Source organism: Microtus oregoni, unplaced genomic scaffold (genome assembly GCF_018167655.1).
Source record: "Microtus oregoni isolate MIOR12 unplaced genomic scaffold, Mior012 000021F_ref0000039, whole genome shotgun sequence".
NCBI classification, from domain to species: Eukaryota; Metazoa; Chordata; class Mammalia; order Rodentia; family Cricetidae; genus Microtus; species Microtus oregoni.
In genome coordinates, this window is record NW_024543080.1 from 12,573,444 (window position 1) to 12,596,611 (window position 23,168).

General features: G+C 33.0%; 1 protein-coding gene across 7 annotated transcripts in view; it reads left to right on the forward strand.

The window, feature by feature from the left end:
- The window catches only part of Epha5 (EPH receptor A5), a 288,480-nt gene that overhangs the window by 19,793 nt on the left and 245,519 nt on the right, over positions 1–23,168 (forward strand). For all 7 annotated transcript variants that reach the window (XM_041671225.1, XM_041671227.1, XM_041671226.1 and 4 more), the window contains exon 2: positions 7,335–7,399. In XM_041671225.1, the coding sequence (XP_041527159.1) occupies positions 7,335–7,399 (65 nt within the window). The remainder of the gene's footprint in view (positions 1–7,334; positions 7,400–23,168) is intronic.

Here is a 23,168-nt window from a genome sequence, read left to right on the forward strand (position 1 = left end):
ATGGATTTTGTTCATTATAAAAGTTTTGGTAGAAAATTGAGGGTTATGTAGACTATAATGGGTTAGGTAAATACTGAAATGTACTGCTGGAATTGAGAGGAGCACTGACAATTTTTCATTAATATTATTCATAAAGAAAACATAGATATAACACTCATTGGAAGAGAATTAAAAGTTTAATTTTAATACTTGAATACTCTCAGACCTAGGGGTCATAATATATTAACTAGAAATAAATGAACATAGTTTATAGAAACATGTTTTTGGTAAAGATACCAATAACATACACTGAAAAAAAAACCAACCTTTTTAATAAATGATCCAGGTTAGTGGATATATACCTGCAGCAGAAATTTGGGATATATATATATATATATATATATATATATATATATATATATATACACATATATTGTTTTTTCAAGACACGGTTTCTTTGTAGCTTTGGAGCCTGTCCTGGAACTAGCTCTTGTAGACTAGGCTGGCCTAAAACTCACAAAGATCTACCTGCCTCTGCCTCCAGAGTGTTAGAATTAAAGGCCTCTGTCACCACCACTTGGCAGGGATATATTTTTAATCCTACAAAAAATAAAAGGACTAAGTAGAACAACAACTTTAGTATAAAATGTAAAATAATAAAACTGCTGGACAAAAATTTAAGGGGCAAGTCTCATGACATAGGTACAGACAATTTTTTTTAAGAAGAAACACAATTTCAGGAAATAGACCCATGCATTGACAAATGGGATTACATAAAAACAAGGTTTCCTGAAAATCAAGAGAATCCATTGACAGAATGAATAGACAATGTTTAGAATGAGAAAAAAATCAGTCAGCTATATTCCATACCTGACTCACAAATAAAATGTGTAAATAACTGCAAACATTTAAACACGAAAAGTTCCTTTGCAATCAATAAATGAACTGGTGAACTGAATAGTTAGTCTTTGGAAGAATAAATAAAATTGTTCAGTTAATAGTGAGTAAGTAAGTAAATAAATAAATAAACAAATAAATCCTGGTTTAATGGCGACAGTGTTTGGAGGAGTACACGGAAGAAAACTAGTCACTGTTGATGGAAGAGCATACAAGTGCATTCACAGTTGAAAATGGTGTGGAGGTTTCTCTCAAGCAAAGAGCAACAAAATAATACCTAAAATGTAGGAATTCCATATGATACACCACCGTCACTCCCGGGCACATACCCAAAAGGTCTTTATACTCTACCACAGTAATATTTGCACATCCATGTTTATTGTTGTTCTACTCACATTTGCCAGGGAAAGGTATCAGCCTAGCTGTCCTCCAAAATATAATAGGATAATGAAGTCATGATACACACACATCAGGGTGCTTCATTTAGCCACAAAAGTTTACCCATGACATTTGTAAGAAAACGAATGCTATTTTAAAGTCTGTTAATCAAGTTAAGTCAGGGGTCACAAAGAAAAATACTACATGTTCTATTGTATTTGTAAACTCTAGCTTCTGATTTTTATGTATGCGTGTATATGACGGAGGGAGTTTGGAATAGGCCATTAAATTAGAAGGGGCACAGAACACATGTGATAGGAATTTGGAAAGGAGATATATGGGTATGGAAAAGGTAGACATGAGGTAAGAGACAGAAGGACTGGAGAAAGAACCGTGTGTTTCTGGGATGAGTTTCAGGTGAAACTAAATATATATGATGATGACATGCAGAAATCTATTATTTTGAGTGCTGACTAAAAGTTAAATTAAAAGTAAAGTAGATAAGTATATTTAGAAATATTTTTACTAATATAACAAGAGTACTGACTACTCACATGTATGCTTGTTAGGTAATGAGATCACTGCTGGGTTAGAATGGACTTGATCTATTTAGTGGTAGTTGTCACACTAAGTGCAGTGTGTCTAGGAATACGTGGGATTTCAGGAACAAGCATTAGGGCTCATAGTCTGTCACTAAGACTTCATGTCCAATGTCATGCTTTCTTGCTCCTTGTTTCCATGCTGGGGTTCGGAACAGGATTACAAGACAGCATTGTTCCTGGTGAACATCGTGGAGGGATTCTAAAACAAGTGTATGAAAGAGATTGTATAATTAAGTTGCAAAGCATCTTATACATATGAGTAAATATCTCGTTTGCTTATATTTTTATGCTTATGAGCTTCTGAAAATAAATGAGGAAAAATAAACACTCTTCCACTCATTTTCCATGAGATTCTGTGTGGCTATGAATTTCTGTCTTCAAGTCAAAGATATCATAAAACTATGTAACATCCCTCAACCAGTAACAAAACTTTTACCCAATTTACAAATTTAATTTTCCAATGAGAAACATGTGTCTGTTTCCTCTCTACTCTTGTTTGTTAGCTATTCTGTGTCCCCTGAAGCAGCTGATAAACTATAAAGTCAAGCCTTAAAGTCAAACATCACATATGTACTGAATGGAGCCATGGAAGAAGTCTGAACAGTTTAGTTGTGTATGTGGGTCTGTTTCCACAGATTAGTTAAATGTGTGCTGTAATTGAATGCAGTGGTAAAAGGAACTTAGTAAGCAAGCATTCATCAAATATATATTGCACCCTATGGAATTTTAAGTCTGTGTCCTTAGAGAAAAAGAATGCTGTCCTATCTGCTACTAATTTACATTTTTCCTAAACCATCACAGCAGTAGAGGTCTAAATGGCATTATAAGTGTTTGCTAATGTGAAAATCATGAAAAGAAAGGAACAGTAACAGTATAAGTATGTCTTCTTGCACTGGATTGCCCTTGTTATCCTCAAGGATCGTACATTTTCCCCAGGCCTTGTTGACCATAGATGGATGGTGACAATATCAGACATCATTCATTGGGTGTTTAACTCTTCAGTGACTGAATTGTTTTATTTTTCCTGAGTATTCCAGAACATTTTGTGGTCTTAATAATTCATGCTAACTCTATGTGAGAGAAAATGAAGTACCATCAAATTGTACTTAACAAACTATGGATGTTAGAAAAATCTAACAAAAACCCATAACTGTTTTTTTTTTTTTTTTTTTTTTTTTTGTTTCTCGAGACAGGGTTTCTCTGTGGTTTTGGAGACTGTCCTGGAACTAGCTCTTGTAGACCAGGCTGGTCTCGAACTCACAGAGATCTGCCTGCCTCTGCCTCCCAAGTGCTGGGATTAAAGGAGTGCGCCACCACCGCTCGGCCCCCATAACTGTTTTTTAATATTGATATTTATCTCTAGTTGTTAGAATGTATGAAGTACATTAAGAGAAATAAATCTTTTAAAACATAGTTCTTTTGATAATTGTTTTCCTAGTGTCTGTTAGTCCCTTCAAAAATAAATTTGCAATTCTTTGTCTTTTTTGCAAATAAATTATTTAAAAGATTTTCATGTTACATGAAACACCGAGATTAATAATTTAAATTGATTATTGAATAATAAAACTAACGTATACTTGCCATTATTGAGAAATAGTTTCTCTCTGAATCTATTTCTGGCTAATATTTATATATTTACTGATTAAAAAGTTACCAGGCTTGCTGGAGAGATAGATGGCTCAGCAGTTAAGAACACATACTAGTTTTGCAGAGTTCTCTTCACCCATATCAAATCTGAAATGACCTATATCTCCAGCTTTGTGGGATTTGGTGCCTTCTATAGACCTCCATGGACACTACACCCATATTCATGTGCTACACACACACACACACACACACACACAAACACACACACGCTCACGCACGCACAAACAACAAAAAAACCCTTTTAAGGGGCACTTTAAAATCATTATATTAGTGAGGTGTTTTCCCTTTTGTACATTGACTAAGAATTTGCAGTAGATTACATACTTGTTCATCGCTGTGGGCTTATTTCTCCTGAAGAAATAATTTCCTTATTGCTAACTAACCCATCAACCCATCTTCCTCATAATTATACAACTAATATTTGAGTGAGAAAATGATCTTGAAGGCTTTTTTCAGTTTCATTGTGTGGTTTCATTTTAAAATATAAATAACAAAATAAAAACATTTTCCACAAAATATCATATATCTAATTAATGCTTTCCAGAGAAAGTGTGGTATCAAACATTTCCTCTAATTATATTCATTAGTGGCTTCTCTCAGACAAGTTTTAATTAAGTTGTACAATGAAGATCAATACTCATTGTGTATTCATTGTAATTTACAACACGCATATATACTGTTCAGAACAATTTAATTACTGTAATTGTAGCAAAGAAGACACTTAGAAATTACACTCTATTACTGCCAATCTCCTCTTTAATAAATTTGTTAAAGTCACTGGGAAATAAACTTCTGAAAATTCACATTTGTGTGCACCCTGTCTACATTTCAGTTGTTTTAAATACTACTTTAAAATATTTGTGAGTGTATATACACAATACATGTATAAATGTGTGTATAGAAATTGAGGCATTAATGACATTATTAAAAGTGTCTTTCACATATTCCATCATAAATATTAATAAACTATTAAAATGTAGATAAGAGTATACATCATATTAACACTGATATTTTTGAAGTATAATTTAAGGGAAAGGCATGGGTAAAGGTAAACTGCCCTACTATATGTAAATTAAACTTCTACTGTTTTATTAATTCATATTCTTATATAAGCATTTATTTTGTTTTAAATGAATACTTTCAAGTATGTTAAATTCTATTATGGGATTTCTTTCTATAACACTATAAAATAAAAGTAAAGTAGAAATTTTGGTAGTATCAATAGATAAATGTCAGAGCATCTTAACCTTGGAACTACTGAAACTTAGAAATCATAATTATTGTTTGAGTATCTTAGCTTTTTAGAGGGCAATGGTTAGCCACATGCTTGACTTTTCTCAACTCCCAGTAACTGCTTTTGAATGCTGCTTCAGACACACCTTCTGGATCAGCTCACTGAAAAGATGATTCATTCATAAGGTACACAGCTATTGACAATTTGAGCTAAGCCAGGTGTGTACACTTCAATTGGTGTTTTGGTCTTTTTCAAGGTTTAATTTCTTGTTTATCTTCATGTATATTTGTGAGTCTCTCTCTCTCTCTCTCTCTCTCTCTCTCTCTCTCTCTCTCTCTCTCTCTGTATGTGTGTGTATTTGTGTTTGTAAATATGTACATGTGAGGGTAGGTCCTTGCAAAGCCCAGAAATGGGTATCATCTGCTGAGTTGAGGTTCCAGGCTTATATGATCTTCTTGATACTGGTGATGGAAACAAAACTGATGTATCCCGCAAGAACAGTACAAACTCTTAATTACAGGCTCCCTTTCCATCCCCAGTGAGAAGTGCTGCTCTGCTAGAAGGCTGATTATCAACTCCTGGCATTCCTATGCACACACACCACTTTGGATTACAGATTGAAGCTTAACTGACTACAGCACATAACACACTGTGTTTATATGAGCTAGTTTATCTCAACTACACAGGCATACTGCTGCTCAATATCGGAGATGAACCAAAGGAATCATTAAAATGAATAAACATAATAATTAAGTGTTCACTCCCCTGGCATTTAGTCATGTCTAGACAGAGCCCTAGTATCCCAGATACACTGAAAGGAGGACAAGGGCATTTATGTTTAATGTAACCTTATTCCCACGGAGACAAGAAAGGCTAACAACACAGTAGGATGAAGAGCATGGCTCTTACTGAAGAGATAGATGCAGTGTCATGTCTGGCAGGATTTATGTGATCAAGATAATTGTGATTTATTTAATTTCTCTTCTTTAAATTATTGATTTTCAGCAAAGGCAACAATCCTTGAAGGAATTAACAATTCTATAAACAATATGAAGCCATATGATTAAATTAGGTTAAAATGATGATTTTACTTGTGTGAAGTAAATTTTTCTGTTAAATGCTCACAAGTTTTAGAAAATAACGAAATACCCGAATTTCTAATTTTAGTTGTGATTCTTGCTATCTCATAGTGATTTTCTTACTTTCTAGATAAGGTCTGACAATTCATTTCCTTGCCTATCAGCTCTTGATGTTGGATTCTCCTCTGAATGCTGTGAATCAGTTTTCCTACCATTGCTTAATAAAGAATCTGCTTTGGCTAGGCAGGCAAGAAAACTAAACTAAATGCAGAGAGAAAAAAAGGCAGAGTTGGCCAGACACCATGTAGCTGCCAAAGGAGAGAGAGATAAGAACTTAGCAATAAGCCTCAGCCTCATGGCGATACAAAGATTAATAGAAATGGGTTAATAAGGTATAGAAAGTAGCTAGCAATATGTCTGAGACATTGGCCAAACAGCGCTGCAAATAATACAGTTTCTGTGTATTTATTTGGGACTGAATGACTATGGGACCGGACAGGACAGAAACTTATATCAACTATCTCTTTTTATTTTATACTTCAAGCTTACATTTGCAGATATAATAATACATTTATTATATCTCCTGTATGTGTTATAGGTAGTTTCAAGAAATTACATATGGCTTTTCTTTTGCTCAATCTATCAAGCTCCATTAAAATGCTTCAGTTACATTGTGGCTTAGACAAATTTATGAGAAACAGATGTTATAAACAAACAAAATACCCATACCTGAATTATGTAATTAGCTTTACCCTTTAAATTGATTTAATTTCCCAATCACCGAATAGAAACACAATGTGTAAGAATATGTTGGTCAATGTGACTATGTGTACTTATCTGTTGATTCCCTTGTAATGATGAAATTCACATCAGTCCTGGGATTTATAAATATATTATGACTTCAAGACATAACGTATCTTAAAAATTCAGCTTGAGCCACTTTTTAAGTCCCAGTTGTTTCTAAGTAGAAGACATCTGGAATACACAGTACTCTGAACTATAGCAACAAGCACTGAATTGCTATATTCTTCATTTTGAGGAAAATTATATAGATTTGTTTTTTAATTAAACTTTTAAACTTGTATTGAAGGTTTTGATTATCAGTGTGAAAATGTTAAATATGTTTATAAAATGTTTATTGTTACTTAATCTAATATTTGCCAGTTCATAGCAGCTTTTGAGGGAAAAGAAAAAAGCTTAGCTATAACTTTTAAGGCTATAAATTAATGTCAACTCTAAGTTTTTACTTTTTTTTCAGTACTATTTATTTCTTCCTATTTGTATTTTTTGTCTTATTTGATAACAACAGTATTTAGGGTTATAAATAGTTTAAGTGCTTTGGTTACAATTCTCCATTCATTTATTATAATACAACTGTTCTCTCTCATTATAATAATAATTTGTCACCCTTGTATTCATCATAAGAACACATAATCTAGTCTTAGTAATATGCATGGTATACATCTCAATGGGGTGAAATATGGATATACTCAGTTTGTGGCTCTTTTCTATTTACAGTGAATTTATTGGACTCACGCACTGTCATGGGGGACCTTGGATGGATTGCTTTTCCAAAAAATGGGGTAAGATCTTATGAAAGTTTCCATAAAGCATAAGCTAAGTACATAGCCTTCAGGCTACAAAAGTAAGATTGAAATTTACTTGGACATATTGGTTAAGAAAAGATGGCTATTTCTATCAGGTCGAATATGGAAGAATTTCAAAATAGTACTTACCGAAAAAAAAAAAATAACCAACAGGCAAGGGTTTTTCCATAAGTACCAGATGCATTGTTTTCATCTCAGTATTTCTCCATGAAGAGAAATTTTCCTTCAGCACCTAGGAAAGGCAGTACTTTGCCACTACCTCAGGAAAGTTGCTGAGGAAACCTAATTACATCTGTGTGCAATGTTAATGCACATAAAAACCAACTCATCTTTTATTTCATTTCCAGAAAAAGTAGAAATCATGACAAGAAATTCTGTTACGTTCATATCAGTCTAAAAGCAGGTCAAATTGTCAGTCCCATCATCATCCAAAAGTTTCTTTCTGAATCTTGAATTTTTCTTCATTGTAAACTCTTCAGAAAAGATTATGTCACCAAAATATTTCTACGATTAATATTTTATTAAATTATTTATTGAAGTACATTAAAGCAAAATCATTAAGTTGAATAATAAATGCCATTTTAAGACTATGTACAACATTAATAGTTTGACAAAATTTTTAAGCCAACATTATACTCAATTATCTTGACAAAAATTTCCCAATTCAGTTATTTGCTTCAAAATTATACTTAAGGTATTTTAATTGATCTTACATTAATAGTCATGTAAACAATTAATTTAACATCTCTCATATATATATATATATATATATATTTAGAGAGAGAGAGAGAGAGATCTATTTCTCATGGGATTGAAACAACTTTAAGCAAGAGAATATTAAAACAATACTTGTGATAGAAACCTAATTATCCAAAATATTTCAATGATTATTTTCTGATTAATGAAAACAATGGTTGAATTAATTATTCTTTGTACTGATGAGTTTTGGTCATCCTGACACAAGCTGGAGTTTTTGAGAAGAGTAAGCTGAAATTGGGGAATAGCCTCTCTCTACATTTGTAGAGCATTTTCTTAATTGTAATTTCTTTGGGAAGGCATCAACCACTGTGGGCTGGGGCTGTGCCACCTGCCTGCAGGTGGCTTTACATAGACTAAGTAACCAAGCCTAGCAATCTTTGTAATCATCAATGACCTCTGCCTCTGGTCTAATTTGAGCTCCTGCCCTTTGTTCCCTCAGATATTAGCAAAATAAACTCTTTCCTTCCCATATTGCTTTAGGTCATGTTGTTTATCCCAGCAACAGGAAGCAAACTAAGAAAACCCTTCCCTAAGAAAGTTATTTTAAGAAAATAATATAGGTTATATTAACTTTTTAAATTTCTAATTATGTGCTAAAAATCCTTACATCATCTAGCTTTATACAGTTCAGCAACATCAAATTTCTTTGATGTTTCAAATTATAGTGGCACTTATAGATACAATTGTGGGATATTATTTTAAGATATGGTACATTTGTTTATACTGTGGAAACTTTTTTTCAATGACACAAAGAGGTATTGCATTTTTTCATGTTCCTTTAGTTTAACTCTGTGAAGCTGTGTTATTTTACCTACCTAAAACATCTGATTGGTCTCATAAAGAACGGAAAGGCAGTTAGCTGGGTAAAGAAAGTATAGGTGGGGATAGCAAGCAGAGTATAAATAGGAGGAAAAGAAGGAGAATCAAGAAGGAACAAGAGAAGATGCCAGGGGCCAGCCACTAGCCACACATCCAGCTACGAAGAGTAAAAGTAAGATATACAGAAGAAAAGAAGAAATCGCAGATACAAAACATAGATGGAAAAATTTAAGCTAAGAAGAGCTGACTAGAGGATGCCTATATGTTTTTCTTTGGGTTCTTCTTCTTATTTAGCTTCTCTAAGATCGCTAATTATAGGCTCAATGTCCTTTATTTATGGTTAGAAACCAAATATGAGTGAGTACATTCCATGTTCCTCTTTTTGGGTCTGGCTTACCTCACTCAGGATAGTGTTTTCTATTTCCATCCATTTGCATGCAAAATTCAAGAAGTCCTTGTTTTTTACTGCAGAGTAGTACTCTAATATGTATATATTCCATACTTTCTTCATCCATTCTTCCATTGAAGCTCACTTACAGAAATCTTTAATAAATAAATAAATAAATAAATAAAAACAAATACCTTTACCCAGGAAATAATGGCTTGATGTCTCAAGTAGTAAAGCAAGTAACTGTTTTGGTTGTCCTTTGTGTCCTGTTAAAGCAGTCTTTTGCCTGCTTTCTCCCCCGTTTTGTATCAGGGTATAAAAGTGTATGGAAAATAAGTGCAGGTGAATTCAGCATTCAGTATTTGCTGAGTTGCCCTCCTGATACTAAAAATAAATAAATAAATAAATAAATAAATAAAAATAAAAAAAAAAGAAAAGAAAGAACAAGAAAAGCTGACTAGAAGCAAGCCAAGCTAAGGCTGGCCATTCGTAAGAAAGAACAATGTCCTCCATGGGAGTTATTTGTGAGATGGATGGTGGACCTGCAAAAGAATAAGTTAAAAAGAAAAAAAGAGTAAACAACAAATAGCAACATACATTGCTAAAAGTAATATCGTTCAGATGATAGAATCTGTACATTAAAAAATGATTGAGACAGATGAAATGACTCTTAATGTAACTGAATCAATTGTGTCATTTTTAACCTTTTTATATTGCATTTTGTTCCTTTTGCTCTATTAAAATCCTATAACTGCTATTATACATGTATATGTGTCTCACTGTGTATGTGTGTCTATTATATTGTAGAATATATACCCAAAATGTTTTATTTAATGAATATATTAAGTGTCCTTTTTGAATGTATGATGGAAATGCATTTTAAAATTACATATTTACAGCTCTCAGAAAATGTGTTATTCCCTTTGAATTTAGTTTTATCTTTTGACACCGTTTCAACTGGAAATTTATTAAAACAGTGTTGAAAGTATATGTCTGAGTGACTATATATATATATATATATATATATATATATATGATGTTGTAGTTACTCTTAGGACTGAAAGCTTTGGGAGGCACAGTTTAATTCTTGTACCATTCCTTTATAAAAATCAAGGACCGAGCTCTTAGTAACATTTCAACAATATTCTGTTACTTTTTAAAAAAAAAATTACAATCTTTGTAATAATACTAGTTTCTTTTCTAGATTGTAAAATAATGCTCATTACTTTTAGGATGACTGTAGGTTTTTATGCATCATATTGTCTTTGACAGAGCTAACTTGTAACTATGAATACTGACAAAAGAGATGTTAATTTAAAGAAATTTAGTGATTTTTTAAATTTTGTTTTACAAGTGGAAAAATTTGTGTGAAATCTTTATATTTTTCTTGATAGGTGGCATTTATATGCAAGGTAATAGAAGTGATAATATTATTTTAAGTAAAATCAGTGTTCAAAGTCTAAATGAATTTAGGAAGAAATGTACAAGTTTTTAATGTAATCTGAACAGATTGTGAAATTTATAATTATATAAGCAATTACTGTGTGAAATGTAAGTTATTAGAATAATGTCAACAAAAGTCATAGAATATTGGCCCCTAATAATTTTCTCTTCTATGAAAGTCAGAGCAATATTGGAAAAGATTGTCAGAATCTGTGTTTTTAAAGTCTAGAAATAAACCATGATCTGACAGTAACCTAGAGAACATTTATAAAAAGCAAAACAAAAAAAATACCCTCAGTTTTGTAAGAAGAGAAAGGTTTGTATCCTGTGTTTTATACAACTGTTAATCTCTCAGGAATCCCTGAAATACCTGAATCCACCAGCTGAGCAGGCACTGAAAAGCAGAGAAAGATAGAAAATCGCTCATGCTCCCAATTGCAAAGAACTGTCATTATTTGATGTCTGTTAAGTTCCTAGAAGATTGATTTAGATTAGAATTTGAACACTCTTGGTCAGATTATTTTTCATCCTGGAATTTGTTAGAAAGACAAATATCTACTAATTTGTAGGTAAAATTTGATATATATATATATATATATATATATATATAAATATATATATATATATATATATATATATATATATATATATACTAAAGTTACCATTTTGTAAAACTTGTTGGGAACCAGAAGGAATGCTGAAGAGGAGGACTGCTCCATTAAGAACAGAGATTGATTTAAGTTTTACTTTTGAGTGGCCTTGAGATCTTTTACAAAAGAAAAACAAACACAATTGCTTAGATAAATGTCCAGTGAACCTGTCAACAGGCACAGGCAGTCACCTGGTGAATATAAGAACACTTTAAGAACACTTACTATTTGGAGAGAATTTTTTCAGGTATTGTATAATATTTAGCGAAACAATCACATTGATGGCCACGTATAGGAAAATATACTGTTTTGAGAATTAGTTTAGAATGGTGATTTTACAAATAATCTGCAAATGCTGGAATGCAGGAGCAATCTAAGTTGACAGATGCCACCAATATATTTAAAATGCCTAGTTTTCCAAACAAAACCAAGCAGAGTATAAGGAACAACTTGTGTGATAAACAGGGATGACACAAGTAAACAAGAGTAATTACATTGAGGATTCCTGGCATCTGACTTAGTAGGTGTAGACTTTATTAACTTTAATAAGCAATTTAAAACATGTAGAAACAATGAAAGAAAATGTAAGACAGTAAGACTAAATAAAATATAGCTTTATGTCATTGAATTCAGAATGTCAATAGGGACTGATTATCTTATAAGGAAACAGATTATATAGAGGGAAAAATGTAAAACCTGAACAAAAGAATCCACTACAGATATCCAACAAGAGGCTTGGTCAGGTAGAAGAAAGGGAGAATAAGGGCGGAAGTAGAACAAAGGGACTCTCCCTGTCTGAAAATGAAAGGGAGACAATGAAAAGGGCATAAGTAGCTCAAAGGGAAAGGGCCAATTCGTGAAGATGAAGTAATTGGAATAAACTCATATTTGAAATAAAACAAAACACATATTTATCAGCAAACATAAGTAAAACTAACTCAAAAAAGGTCCACAATTGTTAAAACCAGAGAGATCTTTGTGGCAGCATCATTTGAGAAATATCTCACCATGTATAAGAAATACTCAGTACTATTATATGTAGATAAATCATTAAAAATCATGATACCGGAGTTAACCCCTAGTGTATTTAAATGCTAAAAATAAAAGAAAACAAGTCTCTCTAGAAAGAATTGCATGCCCAACAAAAGTAAATTTAATTTAAGGAGAAATTGGCACTTTCTATCATTAAATAAAATATCAGATATATTTTTACTGGAAATATCTAAGAAATAGGTTATAAAAAGCAGAGTTCTATTTTTAAGATAGAACTTTACTAGTAGTATCTCTCAAACTTTGCTTTTTATCCTCCCTATTTCATGCTGATAAAAACATAGAAAGTGATAAGTTACATTTTTCATAAGTTTGTACATTTATTTTAAGAACAATAATTGATTTGAGAATGGTTTATTTATAGAATAATTTTGTGACTTGATATAATACAGCCATACATCACTTGATGACAGAGATTCAGCCTAAGGCATGCTGTATTCAATTTTGTCATTGTGACAGCATTTTAGTGAGTACTTACTAAAACAGCTGGATTGGGCCCTACTGGACAATTCAGTGTTAAGGACCACAGTCATATTAGCAGGCTTTCATTGACCAAATTCTTGTTCTGTGGTTCATGTGATTCATGACTCTATTCCAGCATAAACACATACTGGAGCCTGCAGGAACACATAGGGGTGCACATATTTTACGGTTAAGCATGTATGAGAAATGAACTTGGGAAATTTCTTGGTCATCAAAGTGCATCTTATTCAATTACGAGAAACCAGGTTTAGAACCTCAATACCCATTTTTATAAAACTGACACATCATCAAAGAAGCTTCCTCCTTCAGTAAAGGGGAACAAATACAGAAAGTAGACAAAGTTCAGAAAGTGAGAGACATTGGAATCCTCTGTCCTCAATGGGTTGTCTTCGTTAAATCCTTCACTTCATGGCTCAGGAACATTGTGGAAGAGGAGGCAGAGAGGGGGCGTAAAAGCCAGTGTGGCTGGAAAATACCAAGGAAACGGAACCTTCTATATAAAACAGAACTGATACACATAAGAACTCACAGATGCAGCAGCATGCTCTGAGCCTACACAGGTATAAGACAGATGGGGTAGCAATGCTGAGGCAGAACCCATTCTTAACTCAGGATCTATCTCCAAGTGATAATTGCTCACAAATAAAAAAATAGTTTCTCCAACAGAGCCTTACTGAGTATAAAACCACACTTAAGGGCATGGCCCATCCTTAGAAGTAGGTGATCAACACACACACACACACACACACAATGTTATTTTTGGAGGTTGTCCCATAATGCTGTTTGCGGTGTCTTTGTTTTGACTTACAGTTTAGTTTCCAATTTGTGGGGTTTTTTTTTCTTAGTAATTCTCTCTCTCTCTCTCTCTCTCTCTCTCTCTCTCTCTCTCTCTCTCTCTCTGTGTGTGTGTGTGTGTGTGTGTGTGTGTGTGTATGTGTTTACCTTTGCTTTTGCTCTTTCTATTTGTTTTGTCCTATTCTAGGATTTTTAGGGGGAGGTTGTTTGTTTCTTAGTTGACTGAGAAAAAGTGTAAATTTAATTGGGTGGGAAGATGATAAAGATTTAGGAAAAGTTTGGATAGTGAAAACATCCAAGAAATCTATTTCAATAGAAAAGTTTAGGTACTTCTATAGAATATTATAATGGTGACATTATCAACAAAATTTTATCTGTGAATGTGTCAAAATTCTATATAAATAAATCTGTCTGAAGAAGTACTTAATGTTTCCCAATTAAATTGTATTCATAAAGAAAAATAAGATAAAAAGCTAAGCATAACAAAACATGATGCAGGATCTCTGGGACTTGTTGTCCAATCTAGCATAATTTTTCAGCTACAGCTTCAGTGTAACAGCTCTTCTTAAAAAATAAGGTGGATAGCAATTATGGAAGATAGATCTCAACCTCTATCTTCTACATGTGCATGCATTGGCAGACATCTGCATAAGTGTCTTCAAATATACATCTGGGAGTTGTTTTGCTAGACTATAATATTTTGAATTGGTATTGTAAAAATAGAGCACTATACAAAATAAACTGCTAATCCAATGTATATTTGTTTAAGGATATATGGATTGATAAAGCATATCTCCATTTGTAGGCTTAATTGGACAAAATTTTAAGGGGAATACCACTATCCAATCATCCATGCATGCAGGTATACTAGATACATTTTAGAAACAATAATTTGTCCTTATTGTATCTTTTTTATCTTCTTTATTATATTTAAGATCCTAAAATTCTTATAAATATTTTATATTCAATATTCTATAATGTTTATAAGACATCTCAGTTCTTGTCAATAAACATTTACTATAGAAAAACTTTATATTTTGTATATTAAAACTGATCATAAATTATAAAGTATTAAACAAGTGTGACTTGGAATAACATTGAGTATTGGCAGCCAGTAAACATTGTTTGACCTTCTCTTGCATTTCTCTTGACCTCATACTAACATGTTCACCAGGCCATTTATTTTTGTATGTTCATGTATATATATAAATATATATATTTACTATATATGCGTGTCTACATATACATGCATATATAAGCTCTCATATATGTATATACTTGTTAAATATGTATATATGTATTTATTGTAAATGTTTGTTTATATAAGTTTTATATATTGTATATTATATATACAAACATTTTCATGTGTATAGATATTAATATGTATTTACACCAGTTGACTGTCATTTCCTAAATGTTGAAAGATCTCACATAAAATCTGATTGTCTAGTTTTTGCTGATTCATAGGTTTCAGGGCACATAGAATAGAGAAGTAGGATTAAGAAACTGAACACATTCTGTGTGGCTCATGCTCCACCTGGAACCCTTCTGTACTCCAAATTGTAACCATCTTTTTCACATTGCATAAACTTCACTCTTTCATTTTGTTCCAGGAAAGACTTTGATTTTTTTTAAATAATCTTTGTGTAGTTGGACTTTATGCGCTTTTCTTTAGAGACTGCCAGCTCCCAAACAGTGACACACGGACTTGTATTAATTATGAAAACTTGGCCTATAGCTTAGGCGTATTTCCAACTATCTCTTATAACTTAAATTAGCCTGCTTTTATTAGGGTACATTCTGCCATGTGGCTTTTTATCTCTCCTCCATTCTGCTTGTCTGACTCTCTTCATGTCTCCCTTGCTTCTCCCTTGCTCACTTTAGTTCATCCCAATTTCCTCTCTCTGCCCAGAAGTCCCACCTAACCCCTCCTGCTTAGCTATTGGCTGTTCAGCTTTTTATCCCACCAATCACAACGACACATCTTCAAATATCCTCAATATCTTGGTTCAGACATGCTGAGATATTTTTTTCTACTCCATTAGCTTTATTAGGATGGGTCATTGTATTTCAGCAGATATATTTAGCTATTTTATATATAGTAATCCATGCCTCTTTGTTTTACTATGTTAGTAACATAGCTTCCCTTCCTTTTTCTTCTAGACCTATCTTTATCTTATCCCTTCTTTCAATTATCACACAAATTATTACATAGCACTATAGTCTCTACCCCTCCCACAAACCTTTCCTATTATCTTTCCCCATATGATTCTAGACATATTTTAAAATTCCAAAACTCAGAAACCTCTATGCCACTTTTCTGTGCTTATTAATATAACAGCATTTACTTAGCATTGAGAATGTGTCACACTAGGTGGTAATAGAATAATATCTAGGCTTGTCTTTTCTTACACAGGTGTTCAGAAGTATCACAGAAATACCAGGATCCCAAGTCACTCAAAACAAATTTATTTTGTTTATTTTGCACCTACAATATCACTTCTCTTTTTAATTCAGTCTAACCAAGATAAAGCTATGGCTTCAACACATGAATGCATCACTGACAGTAAAACTTAGCTAGGGAAATGTGCAAAGGTGCACTCTATATTTGTTTTGTTGACAAAGAAAGTAAGGCTAAGCAAAGGCAAACATCTTACTTAAATTTAAACAGGTGGCGCTACTGAGTCCGCACAAGCCTCCAGTAACAGAGTCCTTGAAGCTGTAGGCAGGTTACTCCAAATGCTGAGTATCTTTTCTGTCCCTCTCTTCCTGTGCTTGTATTGTAAAGTTCACATTCAAACTTTACTAACTTGCCTTTTCACTTAATGAAGCTGTACTTTGTTTTCCTTTAATTACATTTGAGTCGCTTCAGTCACCTTCTGGAACATTTGCTATTGATTAATCTATATAGACCGAGCATGGATGGAAACTTAGTTGTTTTCAGGGAATTATTAGCAGCAGTTTCCAAGGCTTATTCTTATGAGAATAAAATTAATGGCCAGGATGTTTGCTAAAAACAGATTATATTCCTACATCTTAGAAATTCCTCCATCACTCTGTTTTTTTTTTCCCACATCCTGTTGTTGGAGATGTTCATTGCATACACCTGCCTCACACCTGCCTCCTGTGCTTGTTGGAATTAACCATTCCCTATAGAGTTTTCAAGACTTCCTGGAGAACACGGCATGGAAGCCTCAGGACTCCCATGAGCATGATCTCAGAGTTGCACTGCAACTTTAGCTTTGTGTTTGTTGTGATTGTTATTTTGTTTTCTAGGGTTTTTTTTTCTTGTTCCCCCTCCCCCTGGATTTTCTTTTCACCTTCAGAAAAGCAAAGCATCACTATTATTTTTAATTTACTTCATTTCATTGAATTTAGGAGTGATGATATTTCATAATAACATTCATTTTTAAGAAGAATGCAGATATTGAGTAAATCATATTTGTTTCAAAATGGATGGAGAGTTGCATGTTCTGCCTTGAGAAAAAGGAGAAAAAGAATGAACTTACATAGCAGTTATTTAAACACAGTGGTTATGGCTTTCCTTCGTGCTTCACTCTTTTCTACTTTCTGATTTCTCTTAGACTAAAAAATCGCTATTCACATTTAGAACTAAAAACATTCAGAATATGCAAAATGAATTGTGATCAAAATTCTATTGTCCTACATGATTTTTTTTTTCTGACTCAGGAAAATCTTGTACTGAATGATTAGTTTTTAACAAATAAAAAAAGAGCGGAGTGCCCAATATCCCACAAGTCAAAGACAAGAATTGGGAGAATCATCTGGGCAAAGCTGAGATCTCACATTTTGGTTTTGATCTTAGTAAATTCCTCTACGGCCTCATTTTAGCTTTGCATTCTGCAGAACTGTGCTAAAAGTAGCAGCCTGTACTTAGGACCACAGCAATCATGGGAATGATAAAGTGGTAAAACAAGACCACATTGGACATTGGTATATATATATATATATATATATATATATCTTTATAGACAGTGATAGAAAAATATTCTAAGAGGAAATAATATTATTTTTATTTTAATTTATTTAAAAAACTTTCTTTTATCATTTTAATATTCTAATATACAAAGTAATTGCTAGTGTAATGAAGAACTCTTCTGATCCAAAGTTACTTAGTATTTATTGTAGTTTAGGAAAGCATAAACCACACTCTACCCATTAGGTAATTAAGATAAATAATTTAAGGAATTCATTCAAGACAATCATTAGGCATATTCTGACTTAAAAGGCGTAAGATTTTGCATTTAGATTTCCCACATGGAAACTTAGCAATTATGAAGAAAGTTATTTAAAATGTCCAACTTGTTTCTACCTATGAGGCAAATGCCATATTGGATGTTGGATATATGCAAATATGCAGAATGAATTAACAGACATCAAAGTGCAGTCCTGCGAAGCAGCATTGTGATATATGTGTATTATCCGTCCGTTATAGACCACTGATCATATGTTTAAAGTCAATATGGGATCATGCGTATCTTTTTCATATGCAGTAAAACCCTCAGCATATTTACATTATTATAATGAAATGCATAAATAAACTGAGAAGTGAATTTTATGTATGTTATCTTCTGTTAATGCCTTCTCTTTAGTCCAGCTGCAATTGGCTACCTAAAATGTCAGTTTTTTCAATGCCAAAAAACTTTCACCCTTTTATAGATCATGTTGTGCACATTTTTTCACCAGCCTCATAAAAAGCTTTCCCTATTTTATTTCCTACACAGTGCAAAGTATATGGATTCCATACTTATAATTTGTAAGGCCTCCTATCTAACACATTATTTTGCAAAATTGCTTCTTATTTGTATTTTTTTTCCAAGTAGTCACACTCCAGGAGTAAGTATGTGAAAAAAAAGTTCAAATAATTTCTAAGAAACTGATCATGCTGTTTCTACCTCACTTGTGATGTGAGGGACCAGAAAGTTTACTTTACTAAACTGTTTTTTCCCAATATATCTGTTTGTTTCATTCTGAGTATTAATATTTCCTTTTCTTTATTTTGTAATTTCAAGAAATTTATGTCTGTCTAGATGTTTCTGCACAAAAGATATAGTCCATGTAAAATAGCCTAGGATTAAATTACACTTTATAAAAAATATAAAGTGATTTGTCCTCATTGGTATTTGCACCATTTTTCATAAGTGAACATTATGACATTTTTAAATTTTCATCATCCCTATCACTAATAAAGATATTAAATAAATTCAAGCTTTCCAGAAGTCCCTGAGGCACAAACAGCAGGTATTTTTACATGTGGATTCATTGTTGTTTATCATGATCCTACAAAAAAAATAAATAAAGAAATAAAATAAAAACCCTTGCTGTTTTCCAGTTCATGTGACAGAGCTCCTGTGAAGGTCAATTTGAATTAATTTTGCAAGCAAATGCTTTATGGTTCTGAGTACATAATCTCCCTCTCCCACAGAGAAAAAATATACTGTAATCATCCAGCATTCCTGTTGATGATTTCCATTAAAGGCAGCAGGGGAAGGGAGAACGCTCAAACCTCTCTCCCATGAAGATTTGAGGCTTTCGCCATTCACTGCCTTTTCTTTGCTCTTTTTCCCTTTATGCTCTTCCAGCTTACACTAATGCAGAAAATGATGGCCCAAACTGCTCTGCCTGGAACTGTCCTTTGGATCCTGGCCACTGTTGTCTTTATGATATTATATCCCAATATGCTTTTCCACAGAAAGTCTTTTCCACAGCATCCTAGAGGATTTGTGTAAATTTTTCCTACACTGTTTTGTGCAAATTTCTAGGAATGATTCTTTCCACACTTTGTGTACATATTAGTGCTAATGATTTTCAAAACCCATCACAAGAAATACAGCGTGTATCTCTCATTACCATCCAGAAGGGTAACCACTTCTGCACCTGAAGCAAAAGAGCTCTTATCGACTGAACAAACTCAAAATTAGGAATTAAAGGTGATACTCATTGTTTGTGTGAATGATTTGAGAGCTGCCTTCCTCTAAAGATTGATTTTTTCCCCTTTATATTGAGAACATTGCCTTATGGCTCAAATATAAATTTACATTAAATCCATTTAGTACTGGTTGATACTTCGAAATTTAAGTGTTTAGAAAGTATTGAATGTTAGAACAACAACAGCAAAAACTCCTCTTCATTTGAGCTAAAAATGATATAATATGAAAAATATGTCAAAAGTTGAACTTAGGCAATTGTTTTTATATGGTGTCAAGCAAGGCTAGGCCAAGAATATTTTATTTAATTGAACAAAATTATTAAATTATAGAGACAATCATTAAGTTTACAAATAGATGTAAGACTCAATTCTTCTTCACATGTATTAATATAGACAAGTTTCAATTGAACTTTATTATAGTTTTGAAGTAGAAAAACATATGTTCAGTTATGATTTTATTTTTATATTATGCTTGCTTCTGATTATTAACTTGTGAAAAGATTTAGCTCCTAAGCAGCAGTACAATTAATATGTAAATAATTAACTATACTAATCCAGAATAAAGTTATAGTTTGTAAGCCATTAAATTACCCAAACCCTCTCCATGTCCCCCTCATGCTACATGCACTAATTGTTGAGTTAGCATTTCATAAGAACTACATGAAACAATAAATTTATACTGAATACAATTCCTGGCCCTGTGCAATGCATCATATGTGATGCCATCCTTCTCTTTCTTCTTGGTTTCTAATTTTTAGAATTAGTTTCTGAATCCATTCTATCAATGAGGTACGTAGTAAATGGTACAAACACATGAGATTACTATTTTTTGGTGGTTAACATGCTAACATTTGTAATGTTTGAGCAGATATTAAAGTTTAAAGGTGAAGATATGTATTCACTAATTTCATGAATTATCTTCAGAATTTATTAATAAAGGTTAGACATTTTACAGATACCATCATTGTGAGTGGGTAAAGTTTCACAAAATGCTTAACTGTTTTGAACAGTGAATGATTCAGTTTCTCACGTTCACATGTTGAAAAACAAAAGTTGAATAATTGTAGAACCAAGGGTAGAACAAAAAGAGGACCAGAAAATGAAAGATGTATGGGTGTGTCACTGTCTCATCTTCTCTGTCTCTCTCTTTCTTTGTGTATTTGCCTTTCTTTTTTAAATTGTTTTTATTAAGCTATAGCTTTTTTCCCCACTCTCCCTCCTTCCTCTCCTCTCTCCTTCTACCTTCTCCCATGATCCCTATGATCCCAATTTACGCAGGAGATCATGTTTTTTCTGGTTCCCATGTAGATTAGATCTAGGTATGTCTCTCCTATGGTCCTCTTTTTTTGTCTAATTTCTCTAGGGTTGTGAATTGTAGGATAGTAGAATTTTTTGTTGTTGTTTTATGTCCAATCTCTAAAAGTCACTTATGATTGGGAACATATTATATTTGTTTTTCTGGGTCTGGGTTACCTCTCTCAATATGATGTTTTCTAGATCCATCCATTTGCCCACAAATTTCAAGATGTCATTTTTTTTTCTATGTAGTATTTCATCGTGTAAATGTACTGCATCTTCTTTATCCACTCTTTGGTCAAGGGGCATTTAGGTTGTTTCCAGGTTCTGGCTATGACAAATAATGTTGCTATAATCATAGTTCATTGTGGTGTGATTGAGCATCTTTGGGTATACACCCCAAAGTGGTATTGCTGAGTTTTGAGGTAGGTTGTTTCCTAATTTTCTGAGAAATCTCCATACTGATATCCAAAGGGGCTGTAACAGTTTGCACTCCCACCAGCAATGCAGGAGTGTTCCCTTTATCCCAAGTCCTCTCCAGCATAAGCTGTCATCAGTGTTTTTGATCTTGGCTATTCTTACAGGTGTAAGACAGAATCTCAGAATTGTTTTGATTTGCATTTCTCTGATGGCTAAGGATGATGAGCATTTCCTTAAGTGTCTTTCAGCCATTTTAGATTCACCTGTTGAGAGTTTTCTATTTAGGTCTGTACACCATTTTTATTGGATCTTTTGTTCTTTTGTTAACCAATTTCTTGAGTTCTTATATATTTTGGAGTTCAATCTTCTGTTCATTGTGGGGTTGGTGAAGAACCTTTCCCATTCTGTAGGCAGCTGTTTTGTCTTCTTTATGGTATCCTTTGCTTTACAGAAGCTTCTCAGTTTTAGGAGGTCCCATTTATGAAAATAGACCCCTATCTATTGTCATGCACATAACTCAAGTGCAAATGAATCAAAGACCTCAACATAAAAGCAACCACACTGAATATAATAGAAGAGAAAGTTGGAAGTATACTTGAACAAATTGGCACAAGAGACTACTTCCTAAATATAACCCCAGTAGCACAGATACTGAGAGAAACAATAAGTGTTGTTGGAGGTCCTTTGTCTATGTGTTGTTTTTAGTGGTTAATAAATAAATGTTTTGGTCAGTGGCTTAGCAGATAGAGCTAGGAGGGAAAACTAAACTGAATGCTGTGAGAAAGAGGGTAGAGTCATGAGATATCATGGAGCTGCTAGAGGGGAAAGATGTGGGCTGTCAGCTGGGATCTTGCTGATAGGCCGTGAGCCTTGTGGTAAAATATAAAATTATAGAAAAGGGTTAATTTAAGATGTAAGAGTTAGAAAAAATGCTTAAGCTATTGGTCAAACAGTGATTTAAATAATATAGTTTCTGAGTGATTATTTTGTGGTCTGGGTAGCTGGGAACAAAAAAGCAGCCTCTTACAATATCTCTGACTATGTCTTATCTCTGTCTCAGTTTCTGTCTCTCTCTCACTCTCTATCCCTGTATAGGCATGTGTCTATCTTTCTCATCTCTGTTGCTCTGACTCTGTGTCTGTCTCTGTCTCTATCTCTCTACCTGTTTCATCTGTCACTCTTTCTCTCTCTGTGTATGTTTGTCTGCTTCTCTCTGTGTGTACAAGTATGTGTATCTGTCTTATTTCTGTCTCTCTCTATATGTGTGAATATATATCTGTATTTTTTTGTACATATGTGTCTGTATGTATGTGTAATTGTAGTTCATTTCTTTGTTTATTGATTTACCCATTTTATACTCTTTGGAAAAAATACCCTAACATTGAGAAGGGTTGCAATATGTAGTATAGATTCAGTGTTAACCTTTAAAATTAAAACATTTTAAGTGTTGTTCATATTTTAATATTAGTCAGAATATAAGAAAAATATATTACCAAAAATGTTAAAATATTGTATTTGTAAGAATAGTTTCTAAGAAATGTGCTTAAGTTGCAGTGATACAGATAGGTAAATCTGTTATCCTTTATCACTAGTTTTTATGTCAAATTCCAGTTAGTTATACTATACAAAGATATCACCTAGCCTAAGAAAAAAAAATACTTGCTATGAACTTAGAGAACATACGATATATTC